The sequence below is a fragment of the Astatotilapia calliptera genome, chromosome 18 (genome assembly GCF_964374335.1).
Source record: "Astatotilapia calliptera chromosome 18, fAstCal68.1, whole genome shotgun sequence".
Classification (NCBI taxonomy): Eukaryota; Metazoa; Chordata; class Actinopteri; order Cichliformes; family Cichlidae; genus Astatotilapia; species Astatotilapia calliptera.
Window position 1 is genome coordinate 11,581,110 of NC_137439.1, and position 22,867 is coordinate 11,603,976.

At 40.7% G+C, this 22,867-nt stretch overlaps 1 protein-coding gene across 1 annotated transcript; it reads right to left on the reverse strand.

Moving 5' to 3' along the window:
* Positions 1-734: 734 nt before the first annotated feature.
* LOC113011419 (protein APCDD1) lies at positions 735-22,287 on the reverse strand. The gene is made up of 6 exons (XM_026150994.2): positions 22,167-22,287; positions 21,813-22,078; positions 14,596-14,779; positions 13,359-13,884; positions 2,982-3,303; positions 735-1,976 (listed from the first exon to the last, which is right to left on the reverse strand). The coding sequence occupies exons 2-6, from the start codon at positions 21,850-21,852 to the stop codon at positions 1,513-1,515; spliced, it is 1,536 nt and encodes a 511-aa protein (XP_026006779.1). The 5' UTR covers positions 21,853-22,078; positions 22,167-22,287; the 3' UTR covers positions 735-1,512.
* Positions 22,288-22,867: the final 580 nt, after the last annotated feature.

A 22,867-nucleotide genomic window follows, 5' to 3' on the forward strand; every position in this document is an offset into this window, starting at 1 on the left:
TAAAGATCCCACTGGAGGAGTGGAGTTTTGATACTGAGCCACACATGAGGACTTTAATCCCATTAAGGTATTTAGAATTTATTCCACCCTCAGGTTCAAAAACCACCTGAAAGAAGCAACAAACACTAATCCCTTTGTTTCTTATATTACAGAGGCCTTTGCTAGAAGACCACAGTTACAACTCCACGTTGTTGACGGGTAACACAGCTGACTACACAGTGATGCATCATCACAGTCGATCCTTTGTGATTGCACAAACATCTTATTTGTGTTAGACGCAGCGAGAGTCTTCGGTAATATCACTGAAGTGATTATATACAGTAGATTTTCTTCTTCACACAGCCACAGTGGAAACCAAACAATTAAGATGTGACTAAAGGGAAAATTCTCAGCTTTAATTCAAAAAGCTTGAAGAGATGAGACATTTTTATACACAGTCCCATTTTTAGAGGCTCAAAATTAGACAAACAATTTTTAATAAGGTTAGTTTCTAACACTTAGATAAAAATCTTTTGGAGTCGATGGCTGCCTGAAGTCTAGAACTCATATATAGCTTCACTGCTTTCATATTTGTTTTAAATAGAAGTGGACCTCTGAATGTTTATTAAATGTTACGGCCATTTGATCACAGGTTTTATAGACTCAAGAAAGTAACTGGCAGAAGATCTAAACCTGCCTTTAGATCTTTGCGTATAGTCAGAGAGAAATAAAACAGTCATCGTTCACAGTTGCAATAGATTGATAAAGAACCAAAATATCCACTTTATTAGTAGTATAGAGAATGACTTGGACAAACTAATGTAGCTCTCACTTGAAGTGATCTCCTGCATTCTCGGATGTGGTAGTTTGTCACTTTTCCAGGTGTCGTTCCCACTGTGAGCATTGCGTAACTACAAAACCGCCTCGTTGGACTCAAGGTCGAGTGTCTGCCAGCGAGGAAGCAGCTGTCTGAGCGGCGAGGGAACAAAAACATCTCTCTAGATTACATGGAGGGTAACTGTTGGCACATGAAAGCGTTTTATTTCATTCAAGACAAGAGCTTGGTCATTATTTGGAATAGGAGGCCAATACCTGCTGCTGACTTCACCATACTTCAAGGCTATATGTCGAAGAAAAGAAGAAAAAAAAGATTCTAACACGTTAAGTACATTTTATTGTAAACGGTGACGAGCGTGTCCTCCGATGATAGATCATATAAAACAGTCGCAGGTAAATAGATCATATATAACATATTCTCATGTCTGTGTGTGGATATAAAGACATCTTTGTATGTTTGTATAAACACAGGTCAGTCTTTGGTTCCACTCTAAAGTGCAGTTTCTGTGGTGCAGCAGTCTCAAGTCTTTGGTAAAGAGTTCAGAGGTTTAGGGACCAGTCTTTATGCTCCTTTATTTATTAAAACAACAAATGTAAACTTAGTCTACCAATGCAGTCTCTGTGACCCCCTCTGGGTCTCTGATGAATCCACACTCCTCTTTTGTGTCTTTGTGGATAAAATACTCAACCTGCTCTCTAGCTTTGCCAGAAAAGAAGTTGAGCAGTAACGAACGCGGCGATGGCCAGCGCGGCGCGTTTCTGGCCGCCTCTGTGCCATCCTGTGCAGCCGTTGGGGTGCAACGGAGGCCTCTGTGTGTCATCCCTTTGGCTGGAATCTGATGGCTGGCTGCTGGATGAACACTGGACCAGGGGCATCTGGTAGGACGTGGCTCGCTTCTCCGGGCGGTCCGGACTGGAGCCGTCGCTGGGGCGCTGGCCGTTGTAGAGCAGGTAGCGTCCATGAGCGTCCTGCTCCATGCGGAACAGCTCATACTCTGTGTGCGGCAGCCGGATGCCCAACGCCACGCAGCCATTGGTTAGGGTGACATCCTGCTCCACACCGACCTGCCAAGACCCCTGCACTCCACACTCATTACCACTGAAGACATTGAGGAGGGATGTGGTGGCCACGTCCATGGGAGTCACTCTCATGTGGTTCACTAAAAGAAGATGACATAAGAAGACCTTTAAAGCGATCTATTGTGCTTATTTTAAGCCTTTTTATTACTATTACTGAACTTTTGTCTCTCAAGTATTACTTGTTGAAACCCTGGCTGGCCATTTCTTGTTTTCACTGTGATCTAGAGCAGGGGTCCCCAACTCCAGGCCTCGAGGGCCGGTGTCCTGCAGGTTTTAGATCTCACTCTGGGTCTACACACCTAAATCACATGATTAGTTCATTACCAGGCCTTTGGAGAACTGCAAGACATGTTGAGGAGGTAATTTAGCCATTTTGAATCAGCTGTGTTGGATCACAGACACATCTAAAAACTGCAGGACACCGCCCCTGCCGTAGAGTAACATTGTTGCGCTCTGTGCACAGTCAGTATACAAGATGGGCATCGCTTTTTAGAAAGTCAAGTCTACTAAAACTCCATATCTTTGAGGGTGCCCCATCTTTAAGAAATGTGGGAAAGAAACAAAGAACTACATTCTTTATCTAAAAAGTGATGCTAACACAGAAGGGACACACTCACTCATCATATCAGGTTTAAACAAAAAAAACCAACAACAACAAGATCTTGAGGCCTCAAAGTGAGACTTCACAAACCAATGGTCGATATTAGGGTAGGTGCATCCATCTTTCATTACAGCCTGTCTCCAAATGGTAGATAGACTTGAGTTTTAAATGACGTGTCATTGAACCAGTTTATTCTGCTTGTTGAAACAACCTTGTTCTTATTTCTGTCCTTCCCTTCTATCGATTGTGAAAACACTGTGTCTGCGAAGTCAATAGGGATCACATGGATCATAACACGACTACCAGTTAATTAAACAAGCAACAGTCTAACCTTTTTATTCAAACACTGCTCAAAGTGAGCATGCCAAAAATGTTAGGAACTGGTAGAGGAACTGCGTTTAAACTACACTGTATCAAAATAGGGTTTGGTAGTGTTTTTAAGAATCAGCATTACGGTAAAAATGCAATTACACCACTAAGTTACCTTTGAAGACAAAATCTGTTCCTCCCACGACGCGGGTTGAGTGAAGCCCTCGACTGTAGCGGCCACGGGCGTAGATGGTGAAGGTGGGGTGTTTACAGATGGGGTCAGAGTAGTGGTAGTAATGGCCCTCCCAGGTGTGGTTGTTATCGTGGAAGATGAAGTGGCGGGTCAGGAAGAGGACCTCCGGGCGAACTTCGCAGCGCTGGCTCACCCACTGACCGTACAACCCGACGGTCAGGTCGGCCCGCGGCGGCAGGATGGGAGGGTGGAACTCGTCCGAGCGGTAGATGATACGACAGGCGATGCAGCTGTGGTCGTGGTTCTAAAGAAAAAAAAATTTATTTAACTCATAACAACTGATTTCATTTTACCAATAGTAAGTTTAGACAAAAAAAAAAGTCATAGCACTAAAGCACTAAAGATTATTGAGATTTTTCACATGACTAAAGTCATATTTACTGAAAACATACAAACTAGGACTATAAATCTCAGTCAGTCAAGCTTTAGTCACAATTGTAGTTTTGGCTTCCCACAGTTAAATGAGCATAATCGAGTGATATAGAAGATACATGCTCTGCTATTTGGAATGAAAATAAATAAATAAATAAAACTTCCTAAATCACTGCCTGATGACGTGCCTTCGTGTGTCATCACAGCGGTTTCCTGCAGAGCTCAGCTGGATGTTTCTTGGACTAGTCTGGATGAGTAACAATGCATTCAAAGACAGATATACAACAGAAATCAGATGTCTGGCAAGGCGGAACGTGAAGAGCTTGTCCCTCAAAGAGGATCATGATTCTTTTTTTGGAAAAACTCGTGCAAAAACAAAAAACAGTCAGTTATGTTATGTGTGTCTACACTGCAAAAGAACACAATTTATTTAACTGCCTGAAGATACCACAAACTGCAATAACGTTAGTGCATAAAGGGCAAAAAACCAAAAAACAATCCATGAATTGTTGCCAACACCGATTGTCCAACATAAACTCTGATCTCCATAAAAGCGAGCCTGCACAGCTGGTCACTATATCCACCAACATACTGGACAAAAGATCTGTCATCCCCTCAAGTAGTTATTTTTGGCAAAACCTGGATTATCTGCAAAACGTTACATGAGGGCATCCATTGTGTTTGCATTGACAGATTGTGCCAATAATGTGCAAACAAAAATGCCAACATGCCAAAGATGGCGAGGTCTGCTAGCAAACAAACAAACGCTGATTTGCAAATGTCAAGAATAACATTTAAAGGCTCCAGATGCCTGAAATACAAGTACTCAGTATAATCTTATAGCTAACAATAAAGTCTTTGCTGTTCTCTGCGGGATATACCATGTGATTAAAGGGATGTACACACAGGAAGAGACTAACAGCAGTGTGGCCTCCAGAGGCCATTGGATGTCAAAATGGATTCTGGCGACTCATAAGTGATGACAGTCCAAATAACCATTGGCTAAACTAAGCGAGTGGGTACTGTGTCCTGAGTTAAACCGATTCTGAGTGGAAGGATTGGTGACTGAAGCTATAAAATAAAAACAAAAGGGGGAGAAAAACAGGCTGTTTTTGCAATGATACTGTAAAGTGGAGAATATATTAGAAGGTTGTCTAAATATTCGAGACCTTAAATGTCTAACCAGTGACAAACTGTCGGACACAAAGCACTGGAAGATGAGCCAATCTCTTCATATGTTGACAGTGCTTAATATGCTGTTTGTAAAGCCATTTTTTACATTTTTTACTGTCACAGTTTCCGTTAAGCAAACTTTTTTTCCCCTGACGGAGACAAGACGATGTAAACACTTGAGAGGAATCAAAGAGTAGACATATGGCGCTATTTCACATTTGATGTCAATAAAAATAAGCCATTTTCAATTCAATTCAATAAAACTTTATTGATCCTGAAGGTTGACCCCGAAGGAAATTGCTTTTGTAAACCATGTGGAACAACTCTCACTGGTAAAAACACTTATATTTACTCTACTACAATCTTATGATATTTGCTTGACTAAAAGTAAAACAACTGATCCTTAAAATAGAACTAAAGCTAAATGACGTTTTAGTCAAAAGACTGAAATGAAATCAAGATTTGCTGTTAATACTGACACGGTTTATATGTCATTTTTGGATGTGTGATAATCATGGTGATAGTGTAGGATCGTGTGAACAAGTCTGATCTGCAACCATCTTGCAACCGTTTGCCTTCAAAGTAAAAGTTGCACTTTATGAAACATGTAGCCAACAGTAACAGTAAAAGTTGTTACTTTAATGGCAAATTTTCTCAATTTCTGGTTTACATTGCACTTTTTCCAAGTTTTACTTCCTCTGGGCTAGCAGTTAGCAAGTATTTGAAGACAATCATAAAAACTACAGAAGACAGTGACACTCTACTAGCAACCAAAACAATCCCAAGAAGCCTTCTTTGAATCCAGTTTCCACGGCAGTCAGTGGTCACATCATGTCTAAATTGGTACACAACATGACGTCATGTGAAAAATCTCAATAATCAGAACTCCACTCATGTCTGAGTTCAAATCACGAGATGACAATGGTGAAAACACTGGTGGTGAGTGATTTCACAGTGGTTACGTCTGTGTTTTATACAGTCTATAGTCCGACTGCATCCAACATTTACATTTATACAGGTGGGTGATGTGAGAAGATTTCAAGGCTGCACAAGAAGTGGTCAGATAAAAAGAAAAAGTGAACCATTTATGAGACAGTCAGCTTATTATAGTGCAAACTGTTCACGAACTCAAAGTTTAGCCTGCTACTCAAACAAAGACAAAACAGAAGCATGTTCACTGAAATCTGTTTGTCCTGAAAACCTTTCATGACATCAGCACATTGTGTCATAAAATTCACACACAGAACTACTGGAATCTGTTCGGAGGAGAGTAAGGAAACTATTTCATTCAGTCTGACCCTCTGGAGTGTTTGGAGCCAAAGAGAACACATTGTTTCACAGTACAACACAGATGTCGGGACTACTTAAAGCCATTACACAGAAAACAGCATGCTGAGGTTTAATGCCACACACACACACACAACATTTGTACATGCATAAAAAAACCAGTTAATCATATTCAGTTAATATCACTAGTCAGGTGGAGCAGCGTGTGTCCACAGACAGGACGGCCGGGGCTCTCCAACAGACTCAGAGCTGGAAACTACATCCCATATTCCACAAAATCTCTTCCAAAGACTGAACTCCAGGGAACCAATTCAGTTTTTTGTTATTTGAGGGTGGTCAAAATTTAAGACCTGACCTTCTCAACTCAATCGCTCTTTTTCCCAGACAACATTATGTCTGCATGAGATTTATGGGGAGTTTTAAAAGAAAGAAAGAAATGGAGAACGGTAAAATGAGGAGAAAAAGCTGGAGTATCACTACATCCTGCAGATGAGATAATCCCACTGCAGCTCCATAACCGCCTCAGAGCGAAAGGTTAATGGGACGACTGGAAGGGAGGCCTCCCACCAGAATATGTGTGAGAGAACAGTGTGTTTTTAAAAGCTGTGCACTATGTGTGTGTTTATATAAGAGTTGCATATGAAGAGAGGAAAATGCAGCATGTGCGTATATTTTAGCATATATATGTGTGGACATAAGAAAAAGAGCCGGAATCCGGAGAGTTTCAGTCGCAGGTGTGGAAAATGTTTTGTATCTGAAGGGACTCAGAGCCCATAAAATATAGACTTCCTGTCTGGCCTAACAATGAATATGTCCTCCTACTGATACCAATCTGTCCCATATATCATGACACTACCAATGATTTAAACCAGTGCAGGGTTTTTTTGTTGTTGCTTCTTTTCCTGATAATGTTATCTGAAAATATAAATCAAACAAAATGACACTACAAGCTCAGAGTTTCTTCCAGAAAAGTTGTGAGTGGGGGGCTGGAGGTGCTTCATTAATATAGCAATATTTAACTGTTGTAATCATAATCATCAATTATGAAGGAAAAAAAAAAATGCTCACTTTGGACAATGGATGAAGAGAGAGATGGACCAGGGAGTTTATTTCCCACATCCACTGCATAAAGAGTAAAGTGCATAAAGGAGAGCATTAAATCACAGATGGCCTCATTCACAAAGGATTATGGGTAATTCATCCTCTCTTGATTAGTGGACATAACTGTACAGATATCAGCTCTGCAGCTAATGATTTAAACTGCCTGGTGAGACGGTGAGGTGTACCAGGGGAAATGTTCAGGAGCAGAGGGAGTGAACGTGGATGAGTTCAGATACTTGGGGTAAATCATCCAAAGCCACAGACAGTGCACAGGAGAGGTGAGGAAGAGAGCGCAGCATCAGGGGTGATTTAAGACAGAAGGATAGCGGCAAGAGTGAAGATGAAGGTTTACAAGATGGTAATGAGATCCGCTACGGTGTATGGTTTGGAAACGGGGGGCAGAGTTGGAAAGTCAGAGGTTTCAAATGAAAAGAATTTGCCTGGGAGTGCAGCTCAACAACTGCTTATTTTTAATCCGGGATGTACAGGATTAGAAATTAGCATATCAGAGGAATGGCTCAGGCTGCTTTAAAGAAGCGAGATGGTTTGAACATGTGCAGAGTAGGAGAATGCTGAACATGGAGATTTCTGGATACAGCGAAGGAGGACATGCAGAGGACACTAGGGAGAGGGTTAGATGGAGGCAGATAGTCTTCTATGGCCACCTGTGAATCTGTAATAATCATAAGAAAAATATGAGAATATGAAAAAGATTAAACTAACCAAAAATGAATCTAAATTTTGTGTAAAAATAAATGAATAAACCCAGTGCACAGGTGTGACAGGGCTCATCTTAGCCAGAACAAGGACAAGCCATGCTTGTACTCGTCCTCATCTAAACCGTGTAAATGCAGTTAGTTCAGTGTTCAAAGAGACTTTCAGTAGAAGACTGAAATAACACCAGAGTGTGAGAGCCTGCGTTTCTTGATCAAAATTTGGAATTTTTATTTTTTTATTTGAAACTCTGATTTTAGTTACAATTGTTGACAATGACGAGCATTAAGAAATTCTGTACGTAATAATAACGGTAGTGTCATAAAGCATGTGTTAAATGTTTATAAACTATTTACTGACAAACAAACTGGTGGTGGTGGAGAATATTTGATTGAATATTTAATTGTTCAATTAAAAACTACATTTAAAATAAAAGGCTGCTTCATCAGAGTAGTTCCCTTTTATTTACTTGTAAACGGGTTAATTATGTTTGATGTACAAGTGGGATAAATGCCCTCATAACCAGCAAAAATGCTGAGAAGTTTAAGTGGATCTGAGCATGGATGGGTTTTCAGTGTGTCAGTGACCAAAGACTCCAGCCAAGAGTTCAACCTTGTATTTAACAGGAAATCATTAGCAGGCAGGTTTCTTTGCCGTGTTGAGCCTACAGTGTCCGGCTTGCCATGAAATGCTGGACGCACTTTTAGTTAGAAGCAAAGTATTTTATAACTTTACTGGAAATGAAGAAAATAAAAACGGAGGAAATGAGGGAGGATATTACTACCCTTGCTACATATAAGTGACTTTCCCCCCCCCATTTCATTTCATTTTTTTTTTACTATACTGAACAGAGGTGACGTACAAATAAAGTGCAATCCAAGTCATGGCAGATAAAGGAGCATTAGAGCTGAATTCTTCCATTTGGGACGTAGTTCAGGGAAAGCTGATGTCCAGGAGCAAACATTTTATGAGAAACTGAAACCATATCAGACTTTCAAAACCTTCCGTAGAGACCTGTTGGCAAAACAGACAGTCCTAATACTTTGATTTTTTTAAACTGGCATCCATTGAGCTATACCAGTATCCCTTCTGTAAGACGACTTCCTGGGAATTCATAAAAAACCTTTCATCTCAGATTGACCGGCTTTATTGCTCAAGTTTTGAGGTACTTTCATGAAAGAAATGACCAAGAGCAGCATAACAAGTACACACACAAAATGAGCAAACACAACACTTTAAAAACAGCAACAATATAGAAAAAACCCCAAAACTGATCCCTTCTTAACAAGGATCATTATCAAGTGGTCATTACGCTGCCTCAGTGACGCAGCAATGAGCCGGGGCGACAGAAAACTTAAAAACACAGTCCCCCGCTTTGCTCTTGCATCACTGCTGAGTTCCACCCAGGAACCACAAATGAACATGCTGGCACCAGCAAATGTTCTGGCCTGGGACCAGTCCTGGGACCAGCCCTGGGTACACTGCTCAAGATTAATGTATTGGATCATCACCATGGCAATAAAAAAAATAAAAAAAAATCCCTAAAAAGAAACCATTACAACCTCAAGAGATGGTCCAGTTGAGTGCTTTTCGAGTAAGAACGAGTGCGGTACTCTGTACTGCTGCTTTACCAAGAAAATATACGAAACTTAATTTACTGTAACTGAAAAATGCCGTGAAAAACAATACTGTAATGTAGACATTTGTGTTATTATAGAAACAAATGACCACGTTTACCCAAATGGGGAGTTACTAAGGAGCTACTTTTTTTGCAAGTTTTATAATGTTCACCTTCAAGAGTTTGGTTTCCACTCAAATACAGTGGAGTTTCAAAGAATCTATTCTGCATTAAATCAAGTTAAACTGTATTTTATTACCATCATGTCCAGTGTTTATTCCTTGAGCACTGTTCTGGTCTCCAACATCTCTTTTTGTAAATACCTTTAGCTACTAAACGCTCCACTATGTTTGTGTCTGAATGTAAATCAAAGCAGTGAAATTGATGGTTTTAAAACCAGCACACTGAGTTGAAAGATGCTGAAATCACAGCCTGTGTATCTGAGATGACATCATACATTGGTCTGTGAACAACACCCTCAAGATAGGAATTTCAGCCATCACCATATTTGTTTTTAAACTAAACTAAACATGAGAGATTGCTGAATCTGAGAATACGATTAAAACCTTGGAGCACGTATCTTCTATTCTACTTCATTATTTAGCAAGCGATCAGCACAGTGGACTGATCTGCATGTTTGTTTTGGCACAGATTTTATGCCGGACACCATCCCATTCATTCAGGCTTAGGATTGGAGCCATGAAGATATCAGCTTGTGAGTCTCTGGGACTTTTGTCTACACCCAATCTCTAACCGTAGGTATTTTGCGAGTATGGTGAATGTATTTACCACTACATCACGGAGAAGTAGTTTAATTAAACGGGACAAACATCAAGTCATGTTTAATAAAAACTTAAATGAGTGATTAAGTTGCAGAGTCATTTTTAAATTTCAGATCCGATTTCTATTTGTAACCTAAAGAGTCGCCCCCCTGTTGGTCATTAGAAAGAATGCAGTTTTAAGGCACTTTGACACTGGATTCACCTTTTAAGGGGAAATTATGGTACAGCAGTGGCTGTGTGCTGGCAGCTAAATACTGCCCATCTACCTGCAGACAGCATCTTGTCAGATGGGGGCACACCCATGTGCGCTACTCTTGCTTGTGCTGTTGCTGGTCCATTAGCCAGCAGTGCAGAGGAGTCAAACTGAGTGTTAAAAACTATGGAAAGCCAATTCTTGTGTACTTTCCTGGTGCTCCCTTCCCTTTTCTGGCACATTTTTCAACCAATCAGCATTCAACTGATACACAGAGTCATCCATATAGCGCGCCATGCATTTGGGATTTTGGAGGACTGTAGGGGAGCATGTTGGCATTGGCTGAAAGGCTCTCTATAGGTTCTTCATAGGCAAACACATACATAAACTGGCATAATTAAGCATTAGGTGCAAAGACTACATCCATTTTTTTAATGTGATTAAAATGATCTAAAGTGCAAAGTGCAGCTGTAGTGATTGGCAATAATCTTCTTATGTAGATGCATGCACCGTTTTGATTAATGCATTTAATGAAAATCCCACAGTCCAAAGACATACCATGGGGTTTTGGTTAATTGGTGACTCTAAACTGCCCTTAGGTGTGAATGCAAGTGTGAATGGTTGTCTGTCTCTCTACGTTAGCCCTGCATCAGGCTCGTGACCTGTCCAGGGTATACCCAGCTTCTTGCCCTATGGTAGATGGGATAGGCTCCCCCTGAAAAGCATAAGCAAAGAGAATGGATGGATGGGATTTAAAGAAATTAAGAAGAGTATTTCTGTAACAGAAACACTCTTCAGGTTACTGAGAGACAATCTTTTGTTTCTCAGTAATCTGAAGAACACACTGAAGAGTTTTTATTGGAACTGCTTCCTGGCAAAGAAACAGTCCCTGTTCTAGCTTGACAGCAGGATGTTTCGAAAATACACAAAAAGACTGGCGGTGTTTCAGGGAAGAGAATACTTTTTATAAGGTTTGTTAAAAAGAAACTTCACTGACATTAACTGAACCGGAGTGGTAACAGAAATGAAAGAGACAGAAGCAAAAACTCCCTTTTTTCCCTTCAAGGCTGCAACTCTAGGACTGATTCCCAGTTTGGAAGTGTCACTGAAAATTCCGCCAACAGTCCAACTTCCTTTTTTTATTCCAAAAAGATTGAAGACAAAACGGAGCACATGCAACAGTTTGATTTGAGCCCCAGGCACGCATAAGATCGGAGCTGGTATGTGCTCACTGGACTAATTCATATGGCCGCATCAATCCAAATTCTAGGAATACCGCATGATGATTGCTCCCAGAGATAGGCTCGGTTTCACATTGCATCTCTGCAGGCCAGAGGGGCTTAAGGAGAGCAGCTCTGGTCATTACAGCGCCACAGGGGAGCTTGTCTGATCACAGCTCATCACCCCACACACTGTTTACATTCTGATCAGCAACACCAAGCCCCGTCATCCCCATACATATGAATGTTTATTTAGACAGCGGACCCGAACAGGATTTCATTGTGATCTCTGTAGAGGGTGACAGTGAAAACATCACTCTAGGGTTTCAGCCAGCGGGGAAACTCCTTTTCAGCAGTGTAAATACAGAAATTACATCCTGTAAGCACAGTGGAGATGAAATCAGTATGTAGATAGTTTCTGGTTTCTTTCAGTGCAAATATTTAGTGTGCAAAGGTCTAAGCTCAAGATTATTGACTTACACAGAGATCCTAACACAGACTAGGGTTTTCTAAATAGATATCAGTTAGGTACAACAGATGGGCTTAACCGCCTCAGAATAATTTGGATTATCAATAACTCGATAATTCAGCAGAATAATGTAATTTCCCCCCCTAAAAAAACAACAAAAACAACAGGCCTTCCCTCTAAAACACAATAAACACAATTAGTAAACAGTTTATCCTGGTCTCCTCACTGATTTTGGTTAAATTATACATAAGATAGCTCCCAAATTAAAATGTATGTTTTTCAGGTCAGCTCAGGTTCTATCTGGTGTGTGTGGTCTTTGTGGCGTGGAGGGTCAACACAGCAGGGATGGAGTTCAGCTGAGGTTGCACACTGAGTTGCATGCTCGGGACAGAAAACAAAACCCTACCTACGATCCAATGAATACAAACGTCAGGTTTCTGGGTGGGAAGAGTTCTCATTCCCGTCGCTCAACTAAGGACTCCTACTGGTAAGTCATGGTTCCTGCACAGTGAGGCAGCTATCCCCTGCAGGTAATAACTGTTGTTACTGGCAGAGATTCTGCACAACTACAAACTTCAACATAGTCCCTGCCTTACCAACTTTAAAATAATACTGGCTGTTTACTGACAGAGAAACCTAGTGTCTTAACCACAGACTGTGCATAAAAGATGGAAGTAGCTTCCAGTTGTGACATTTGAAACCGAAGTGGGTGTGCCTTAAACTTGCATTCTTTCTAATGCCCTTAAGGGGGCGACTGCTGGTTTCAAAAAGGAGCCTGGTTGCAAAGAAAGTCTGTTGGAAAATGCTAAACAAACATTCTGCAGATCAGCTTTTGAGCCGAGTTACTACTTTCAAGCTGTCTTTAATACAACATAATGTTCATTTTGTAAATTACAGTTCCCACTAGAGTCAAAAGAGGATCAAAGGGTGCATGTTTCAGAATGAGATTTCCGTGCGAGGGTTCAGTGTCTAAGAGCTTCACAGTCTATCCACTCCATGTCTGGTTACAAAACACAAAGATGGCGACAGTGATGACACTCAGCTTGATGCGTCATGATGGTACTTAATTGACTAATGAGTGTTGCCATCTTTTATATACAGTCACACTATTGCTGATTTAAAAAATGTAGGCTTTTAGACAACCCAACAGGTTGTGCTGAAGTACAGCAGTAGACTTTTAAGGCTATAACAATAGTTCAAAGTTATGGACGCCCCAAAACTTATTTTTTAATGTTTTGTAATTATAAAAACTCTTTAATTTAATATTACGACCCACAAGTGGACAAACTCTGTTCTAGAATCAAGTCTAAGGCTACATAATAGCATCAATGCACTAAGCCCTAAGCGAGGGAGGATCATTAGGGACTTGCCTTGGCGTTTTGCAAAGCGGTCTGGTAGCTGGACGGCTTGTAGTACAACCTCTGCGATGGTTCAGTGTGTATGTCTCCTAGAAACAGCTCCTCCACCAGGTGATCCAGGTTGTGGTGCAGGTACTGCTTCTCCACTCTCAGCAGCTGCAGCTCATGCATGGCAAAGTTAAGCTCTCTGGTGCAGTCGTAGTCGCCCTCCTCGCTCACCAGCTCGTACATCGCGTTGGGTTCCCAGGCGCCCTTCACTGCCCCTCGGCAGCTGCGGTTGAGCCTCTGGCTGAGCTCTTTGTCCACGGTGGCTGTGTGATACACCATCTGGACACGATGGAGCTGGTACTCCGCCTCTGTGCCACCGCGGATGATCCAGGAAGCCTGGCGTAAGCGCAGTCGACCCCGAATCACCAGCGTGTAGATGGGTTTGGTGCAGTGGTTGTCCTCATAATAAAACTGGTGAGCCTGGAAGGTGTTGTTGGGGTAAAACCTGTAGGAGCGTGTCAGGAACTCTGGGCCTGGTCTGACCTCACAGCTGAAAGAGAGGACAGATGGCTGTTAAAAAGAAACAAAAAAAACCCCCCCTTAAAAACATTTATGTTTGTGTGAAGAGCTGAGTGGTATTCATGTTCCTTGCCTTGAGTTTCACAAACAGCATGTTTGAAATATAACCCAATTAATCTGCACAGAAGATTGACTAGCTTCAGCCTTTTTTATTGGTTGTACGTCTTTGGTTTATTCTTTTGTGAAGAATGTCACGAGATCAGCGTAAGTTTCTGTCTGGTGGTGCATTCAGAGAAGCTCAGACATGTCAGACCTGACAGTAGGAGGCTGAAACTAATCTGTATCTATATATCTATATATAAAGAGCAAAAGCCCCACCCACTTGCTGTTGTTCTTTTTTAACATCATAACCAATGAGTTTGTCTATTACTATTTGTGTTCCTGTTTCCCCATTGTTGAGTTGCAACCATTAGTTTAAAGGAAGCCTCCAAACCACTCCCATGTGCCTGTGAACCACATCAGTGGGCGTAAAAATAAAGAAATGTGGTGAACACACATTGACTCACAGTGAAAGTAATGTAAGCTTTAATTAAAAAAAAAAAAAAAAAAAAAAAAAAAAAAAAAAATCACCTCCTGCTAAGAGTTTCTTACTATAATGAAGTGAAAGTAGTAGCTTGCTAGAGAGTAATGCAAACTCTTAAAGATTTTGGTTAGGGGGAAGATACAGAGAAAAGACGCCAACCTGGTGGACACCCAGTGGCCCTCCACGCTGGGAGGCATCTGCACAGTGATCCGGGCGCCATTGTGAAGGTGCTTTAGCATGTGCTGGCACTGGGAGTCTTTGATAGATCGGCCAAAGGTTTTCTCTGGATAGAGGCGACTTGAGCGGCTTTCCGAGTAGTGAAGAGAGGAACCTTCAACCCAAACTGTGGGAACAAGACGATGAGAAAACAAAGATGATGATGACGAGCCTTTACGTACAATAACAAATGTAAAACAATCAAAACGAAAAATTACATTGTAAACAGCTGTTGAATTACCATTGAGCAGCGTTTGAACATCAAATGTTGGGGTCACCGAGTTTGAAAGGCTGGATAAACCACAGAGGAATCTGTTTATTCTGGCATATCTTTACCTTCTAAAAAATTACCGCTTTTAGGACAACTGGGAAGGCCAATTACGCTGAGATCAAACGGAACAGCAGTCTCCCTCATGCTTTCAATCTGCCAGGCCTCTTTGAAGTGTTTAGAAGGTTTAAGTTTGTCATTTTAACTCTTGTCATTGCCAGAGATTACATGGCTGCTCCAACAACCTGTAACACCTGGTATGAATGAAAATGAGCAGATCATGAGACAGGTTGAGGGCCAATTAGTGAATTTCGGCTTCCACTCACTTTTAACAACAACATTCAAACGAACCAAGACAAATGACGAAGATTTGTATGCTCAGTTCCCACACCGCCCGCGTGCCCTTGACGCACCACATGGAAAAACAATACCTTCAGCGATGGACTGAGCTTAAAGGGATAAAATGTCGGAAATGAAAGCACTTAAAAAGCCTACAGCCAGAGAAAAGCCCCGAAGCTCACATTCCCTCAAGGATTTATGCCATGTAATACTCCGATATCATCAAAATCTACCTTGAAATATGAAGACTTTGCCATGAATTCTTTCTATCAGACCCGACTTGCCTGGCAATATCATTTAATGCCCAGGAATGCCACTGCGGTCACCTCTGAGCTTTTAATTTGAGACTAATAACACTGAAGGAGGGAGAAAAACATCTGATTAAAAGAAGCCAAAAGCTCCATGAAGAACAAAGCTCCATCCAGCTGTTTTACACCCAGTCGGGCAGCTCCTATGAGAGCTAGCCCAGGCTTGTGTGCAAATCACCACATCACAGCACTGCTGAATGGAAACACTGGACAGTGGGAGAGACTTGATCCCCCGACTCAGCTGGTGGTATTAGTAACGCTGCTCTGTTTGCTGTAGCTGATCTTAAAAATCAAAGGAGACACTTCACAGTTTGCTGCATGTTATGCATGTATGTATATAAATGTTTTTTTGGTTTTTTTAACACCTGCACTCGGCTTGGACCACAGCAACGATCTGAGCGGCTGCCAACAGCTTGTTTTCACTATGATGAGAGCAAAAACTAACAGTGTGCGCTTGAGAGTGTTAAAAAAGGAAACCTGGTGAGATGTATAATCTAAAACACACTTAACACTTTTATGCAACCCCTTGGGTTTAATAGCAGGTGAATTTAAGGGTTGAGCACATCCAAAAGAAAACTAACAGAAATCTAGCTGCGAAACTGTTACCCGGTTATAAATTAGGTGAATAGAACATAAAGTGGTACACCGTGCCATTATGTATTTAACAGAAGAATTTTTTAAGAGAAAATGCAAAAGCAGTTCGGGGGTGTGCTGGTGTGGAGCATTCAAGCAGGAAAGAAGTCAGAGATGATCTCAGAGAAGCTTTTGTTGCTGCCCATTAATCTGGGAAGGGCCATTTCCAAACAGTTTGAAGTCTGTCATTATGCAGCGGAAAGATTATTCACAAGTGCAAATCATTCAAGACTGTAACCAATCTTCTAAGGAGTGGACGTCCCAGCAAATTCACCCCAAGGTCACAACGTGCAAAGCTGAGATAAATTGCAAACCCCCCCCCAAACCCAAGCGCTACATCTTAGACCGCACAGGCCTTAATTAGCATGTTAAATGCTAAAAGTTCAGGACAGCACAATCAGAAAAAGAATGAACAAGTATGGCTTGTTTGGAAGGTATGCCAGCCTCTTGGCTCTAGAACGAACAGGAAAACCACAGGACCTCTTGGACAGTGTCCTTCAAACAGATCAGACCAAAGTGGAGATGTTTGGCAACAACACGCAGCAGCACGTTTAGCAAAAAAAGCAAAGGCAATATAATAGAAAAAACAGCTTATATCAGTGTTGATTGAAGGTGATGATTTGAGCTTGTTTTGCAGCCAGGACCTGGGCACCTTACAGTCATTGAGTTGACCGTGAACTCCTCTACTCTACAGTCAAATGATCCCCATGGCTGAATAGCTGAAAAAGAAAAGAATCGAGATGTTGCAACGGCCCAGTCAAAGTCCAGACCTCAACCTGATTGAAATGTTGTGGTGGAACCTTAAGAGAGCTGTGCCTAGATGAGTTCATGGAAACCTCAATGAACTGAACGAAACTGTAAAGACGAGTTGGCCAGAATTCGTTAGCAATCAAACGAGAGCCCGATCCAGTCGCACAGAGAACGATTACTTCAAGTTAAAAACTGTTAAAGATGATTCTACAAGCTAAAACCTCAGAGGGTGTACTTAGTTTGTCACACGCTTCTGCATTTTGGCTTCGTTTTTGTTAAACAATGACAGTGTAATATGTCATGTTGTGGTTCATCTGAGATTTTATTTGCTGATTTTTTTAAAATTATATCCTATATGTAAAACTAATTTTATCCATCAGTCTGCTAACATAATGTTTTCTGAAGTTTGTGCTCAGTGGAGACCCGGGGATTGTCTGGAAAACTGGGGAATAACACTATCGGATCATTTTTTCTGAGAAAAATGAAGATTGGAACGGGAATTTCAATTACGGTAGATATACTAGTTGATATTGACAGTGCTTTTTATAAAAAAAAAAATAATAATAAAAAAGGTAGATCTGTGATCTTTTAGCTTTACCTGGCAGAGTTGGGTCTGGAATTTGTTCAGAAGCATCATATAAGCCAGAAAAGTGGAACTAAGAAGAATCCTGAATAGAAATTTGCCGTTTTCACACCTCATCCACAAAGAGCCAATCAACAGCTGAACTATGAAACATTTGAGCCAGTCATGTTGCACTGAAGCATGCGCACAGCAGAGACGGAGTTTCAACTGAGTGGTGGGACACAAATCTGCTGGCTATTGGAGTAAAGATGGTACTTGGTGTACTTTTTTCTCACATTACTGTGTGAGCATAAGTTCATTAACCAAAAAAACCTCCCCAAAACAAAAAAGAAACAAAAAAAAGGACAGAACTAATTTTTTTGAGGAGGGAGTGGTTTCTAAAGGTTACTGAAGCTTAATGTCAGATTTACGCAACAGCCTGAGAATGAAGGAGGAGAATAATAAATCTTTGTTTCTGTGAAAATCTGCTGTTTCGTTAGATTAAGACATAATTTGTTATCTCCAACAATGTTTTCCTAAGTCGTGGTCAAATGTTTTTTTTTTCTCTTTGTGATAAGATTGTGAGCAACATCGCTGATATCTTTCTGTCATGACGTTAGACAGACCTGATCCAGAGTCAGCAGTGTCATAGGGAAGCCTGTGCAAATATCAAAATTATAATGAAACGTGAGCTTCGTTTTGAACCACAGTTACAAATCTTCTTACATTACATCAAAGACAAATGTGGACCTACTCGAAATGGAAAACAGACTCAGACAGGGAAATAAATGAGGAAATGATTATATGGAGGTTATACGTAGCTTGTTAAAAGTGACTTTATAAGAGGAGGCATCAGACGCCTGCTTCTTTGCACTTTTTTAGTGTTGAATGTGTGACTTTCTTCCACTAGTTTTTTTTTTTTTTTTTTAACTCTTCGTTCGTGAAGGCAATAATCAGAACGGCTCCACTCAAACTCTTTCTGGCCCTTCGCTGCTGCTGCTGCTTTCCCAAACTGCTGCTCTATCTAAATCAAAGCACCCACAAAACTCCCAGAGTCCCAAACCACGGCGAACATTTCCAGTTGGCCCGATCCCACTGGTGAGGTAAGAAGGCTGGGACCCCTGACAAGAAGAGAGACTGTACAGTATTTATGGGAAGAGAAAAATCCTAAATTTCCAGAGCAGAGACCAGACAAAGGACTTTTCTTCTTGTTATCTCAGAGTCTGGCAGTGACCGCGCAGGAGTTGAAAAGGGTAGACAAAATGACACTTCAACTTCAGGGCAGCTGCATCCAGAGGTGGGAAGTTATAGAGTACATAAAAAAAAAGAAAAGAAAAAAAGAGAAGAGTGGAGGTGCTTGAGTACTTTGAAAGGCTTTCTACTTGGAGATCAGAAGGAAAATTGCACATTTCGAAAGCCAGTACACATTTATCTAAGTTACTTACACAGATTAGGAAGTAAAAGCCATAAAATACTGCTTTGGTTCAGTAACAAGAGAGTAGAGCCAGCTGTCAGATTGTACTTGCATGGGGGAAATGCCAAAACAATGTCAAAGGAAAGAGGAGCTTTGAGCTACACTTGACTCCCTGTTTTTGTATTTTAGATGCATTTAGGTAAACTTATATAAACTTGAGAGAAAAATAAGTAATAAGATACAGTACAGCCATACAGGCTGTAATTTGGCACAGAAAACGCTCATGTTTAGCAGGTGTAATGCACGCTAGCGGTGAGCATTAAACATTAAGAAGGCTGAGCCAGGAGGGAACGTCATTGCTTCTAGTCTAAGTTTTTACCCGAGGGTGGCAGGAGTAGGAAACCCAGTTTTAATTTTCCTCAGTGGGACACGCATATCTACAAATTTCAAGTTGCTAAGACAAAACCATGATCGTCAATATCACAGTGGTGCCAAGTGAAAAGCCATCAGAAACAGCAGGTATTTTCAGGCTCTGGGGCTCATGGCAATCAGGTTGATGAGATTTTTTACTCTGGACCAAATGTTGGAAAATACATTTTCTATTTTTGTTCAGAATTTTTCTTCCTTTGGGACAAATTAAAGACATCCATCCATTTTCTTCCACTTCTCCAATTTCCTTAATCCAAACCTTTGACTGTTTTTGAAAAATGTTGAAGAAATAAGAAAAAAAGTCACCACCATAATTACTATTAATAAAAAAAAATAATACTTTTTTAATTCTGAAAAAATACACCAACATAGACCACACACGAATGGAACAGGAATTTCACAGGGCCCCTGTAGTCTCATTTTAGAGTATTTAGCAGCTGCTTTGGCACTTTAAAGGTTTTTGGGGGATTTTTCTTGGAAGCCATCTGATTCTTCGTAGCTCAACCTTCAAGAGGAAAAATGGAAATGTGAACATCTGCATTTCAGTGTCAACAACAACACCTCCAACAGCTGATGTGGACCATGCTTCACATAAAAGTTACAGAAAAGTGACTAAATGGACCTTGAGATGAGATTGTTTTGTAATCCATCCAAACTTCACAACCAGCACTTTTACTGCATTCCTGCACTGGCTGCTGATACAGATGTGCAGGACAAACCGGGCTACAAATTGTGCCTCCTACTTCCTTTCCTCGCTTCCTTTCGCTGCAGTTTGACTGCATCTCTCTCAGTTATGCCGGCATGACTCTCCCTCTCGCTATGAAATTATTGTGCAAATTGTCTGAGTGATGCTTTGCAATTATGGAAATGGTTATTTGGCGTCTTTGGAGATCTGCTAGTCTCAAACTGCTTTGACTTCCAGACCACTTTAACAGCTGATAAATGCTGGTAACTGGCATCCAACCCAGTGCAACCCCAAATTACAGCAGCTTTTGCAGAGCCAGACCGATGCATCGGCAGACTGACAGCACTAGCTGATACGATATATTATGTTTTAGGCATTTTGCACAAATGCTTTTATGAACCTTCAAGACATCAACACAAACTCCTTTAAATGATTTCAATCACAGTGTGTCAGCAACGTAGCCGGTTTTGTTGGTGTATTACCATTCACTAAAGTTACTTTACAGTGACTACTGTGATGTTAAGTACAGAATTATTGGCTATGATTTTATAATACAATAGCACATCTGTCCAATCTGGATTTCAGAGGCAGGCATGAGATTAAAATGTGTATTTTTTCTTTTTTTTTTAACCCCTTTTTTGAACCAAAATGCCAATTTTGGCAATATATGTGTAATATTAGTCAAATTATAGCAAATATGGGTGAAATGTGTTTCTATTTTTTTATTGCTACTTTCTATTCTTTCAACTTTTCTGAAAATTTAAAGAAACTATAGCCACATGGCCACCACACACAAAATAATATAATGATAAAAAAAAACAACAGCAACTACTCTGAAATGAACATTAAAGTAAAGCTGTCAGTTAAGCCAATATCTATATGCAGATACAATAAAAACTTCATGGCTCCATTGAGGTCCACTGAGCAGAATAGATTAGATTCAGTAAAAAGGTGAAATAGAAGCAGCTGCTCTTCCGTGGGTCCATTTCTTGGCTTTTTTTTTTAACCTTTCCGTTTTGCTCTCCAAAGACACGCTGAGGTTTTCTCTCCCAGTAAATTTACAGCGCACTCTAATCTAGCCTGACAGTGCATTTTCATTGCCACTCTGAAAGGCTGCAATAACACACCACTTAATTGAACGTTCGGATTCACTTAAACACACTTAAGGATAAGTGGACCCCAAAATGTTTTTTTATCTCAACCAGGTTATTTGAAGTTGCTGCCAAATGTTGCCTTCCACTGTCACTGGCAACAGATGGATTGGGTCAACTGCAGTCCCATAATCCTCTGCTGCTCAGACAGGGTTTTCATCAGGATTGGATGTTTTAAGTGGCTCTTAACTCTCGCAGCGCTTTCATCTGCCCAGCAGCCTCGGGGAAGATTTTTATTGCCTTCTAACCTTTATACATCACTATGGCATAAGGCGCAAAGTTAACACAAAGTTTGTCCTGAATGGAGGCAAACATCAAGCCATGATAGTGAACAGGTGTGATGAAGGGAATTTTAACCTATGAGTGACCCACATCTTACATATGTGCGGTTTAAATGATTAGCAAAGTAAATAAATTAACTTAAATGACCGTCTGAAATTGTTCTAACTGTACAGCTTGTATAGAAAAACAAATACGAAACACATGGACATGTTTCCAAGCGCACGTGGAGTAAAACATGCTTTGAGCTCAGTTTTTTTAAAATCTTTTAACACTGACACTTGTTGCAGCGCATGAAACCTCAGAATAACAAACACTAGCACATGGGGAAAAGTTTCTTACCCAAAAAAGCAACGAGAAGCAGCTTAGATGACGGCCCCATTTCAGACTTGGTTGGATTAAAACGAGCTTCACGCTGGTCACAACGGAGATCAGGCTTCCCTTTATTCAGCGTCCGAAGTTATTCCGACAGAAATCCTCACATTTTGGATCCAAAGCGTGGAGAAAACACTTTTGCAAAATCCGAGCATCATATGAAGAATGCTCTCGATACGCAGAGGGAGAGAATAAGAAGCCCGCTGTACTTTCGCATCCGAACAAAGAATCCTCTGGAAATCAAAGTAAAGTTTAAACTTTACAGCGAGCCACCCTGAAACAGTCAGAGATTGTGGTGCTGAGTTCAAAAGGCTTTCTTACTTTAGCGCGCGTGTCCTGTGTGCTGCGCCCCGGAGGAGTGTTTGGAAGTGTGTCCAGAGATTGGACTCACCCCGCCCATTTAGATATTATATGGGCGTGGGGAGGGTGCTTAAGCTTCCCCAGTGAAGTGCAAAATCCAAAGAGAGAAAAAAAAGGTATTTTTCACCTTCTCATATTTTTTGGGGGGAGTACATTTTCTGTATTTTCGGGTTGAATATGTTATTTTTCTCATTGCATTTTAAATATCCATGACTGTAAAAATAAGATGCCATAAAAAAACAGATATTGTATTACTGGTCCAAAATTTGAGAACAGTTTTGGTTTTGTCTCTTTTTTCTCACTCAAAAATATCTTCGCATTACCTGATACCTGCCCCTAGTTTCTCCTGCAACTCTCTGGGGTTTATCAACAAAAAGCCAGAAAGGGTCTAATGAAGAGGTGAACTGATCAAAAAGTAGAGGGGTGTATTATATTTTGTGGTTAAAAAAAGTCAGTTTGTTAGTGATTAAAAATGCCTTGCACCGAACATGAAAGGGTAAATAAATTAAAAAAGAAAAGAAAATCTCATGTTGTTTAGGATGAATTAGGGTTAGCCTTTACTGGTTCCTCCTTCATTAGGTCCCACATCCTCCTTCTTATCATCCATGATGGATGCTGCACATTTTTCTTGACCATGGCTTTCAAATTATACACCTTCAGAT

Coding starts and splice junctions, on each gene's coding strand:
- LOC113011419 (XM_026150994.2), bottom strand. CDS start 21,852: ATGGGGCCGTCATCTAAGCTGCTTCTCGTTGCTTTTTTGG. Junction 14,780..21,812: donor GCTTCTCGTTGCTTTTTTGG/GTAAGAAACTTT, acceptor TTGTTCCCACAG/TTTGGGTTGAAGGTTCCTCT. Junction 13,885..14,595: donor GGCCACTGGGTGTCCACCAG/GTTGGCGTCTTT, acceptor CCTCTCTTTCAG/CTGTGAGGTCAGACCAGGCC.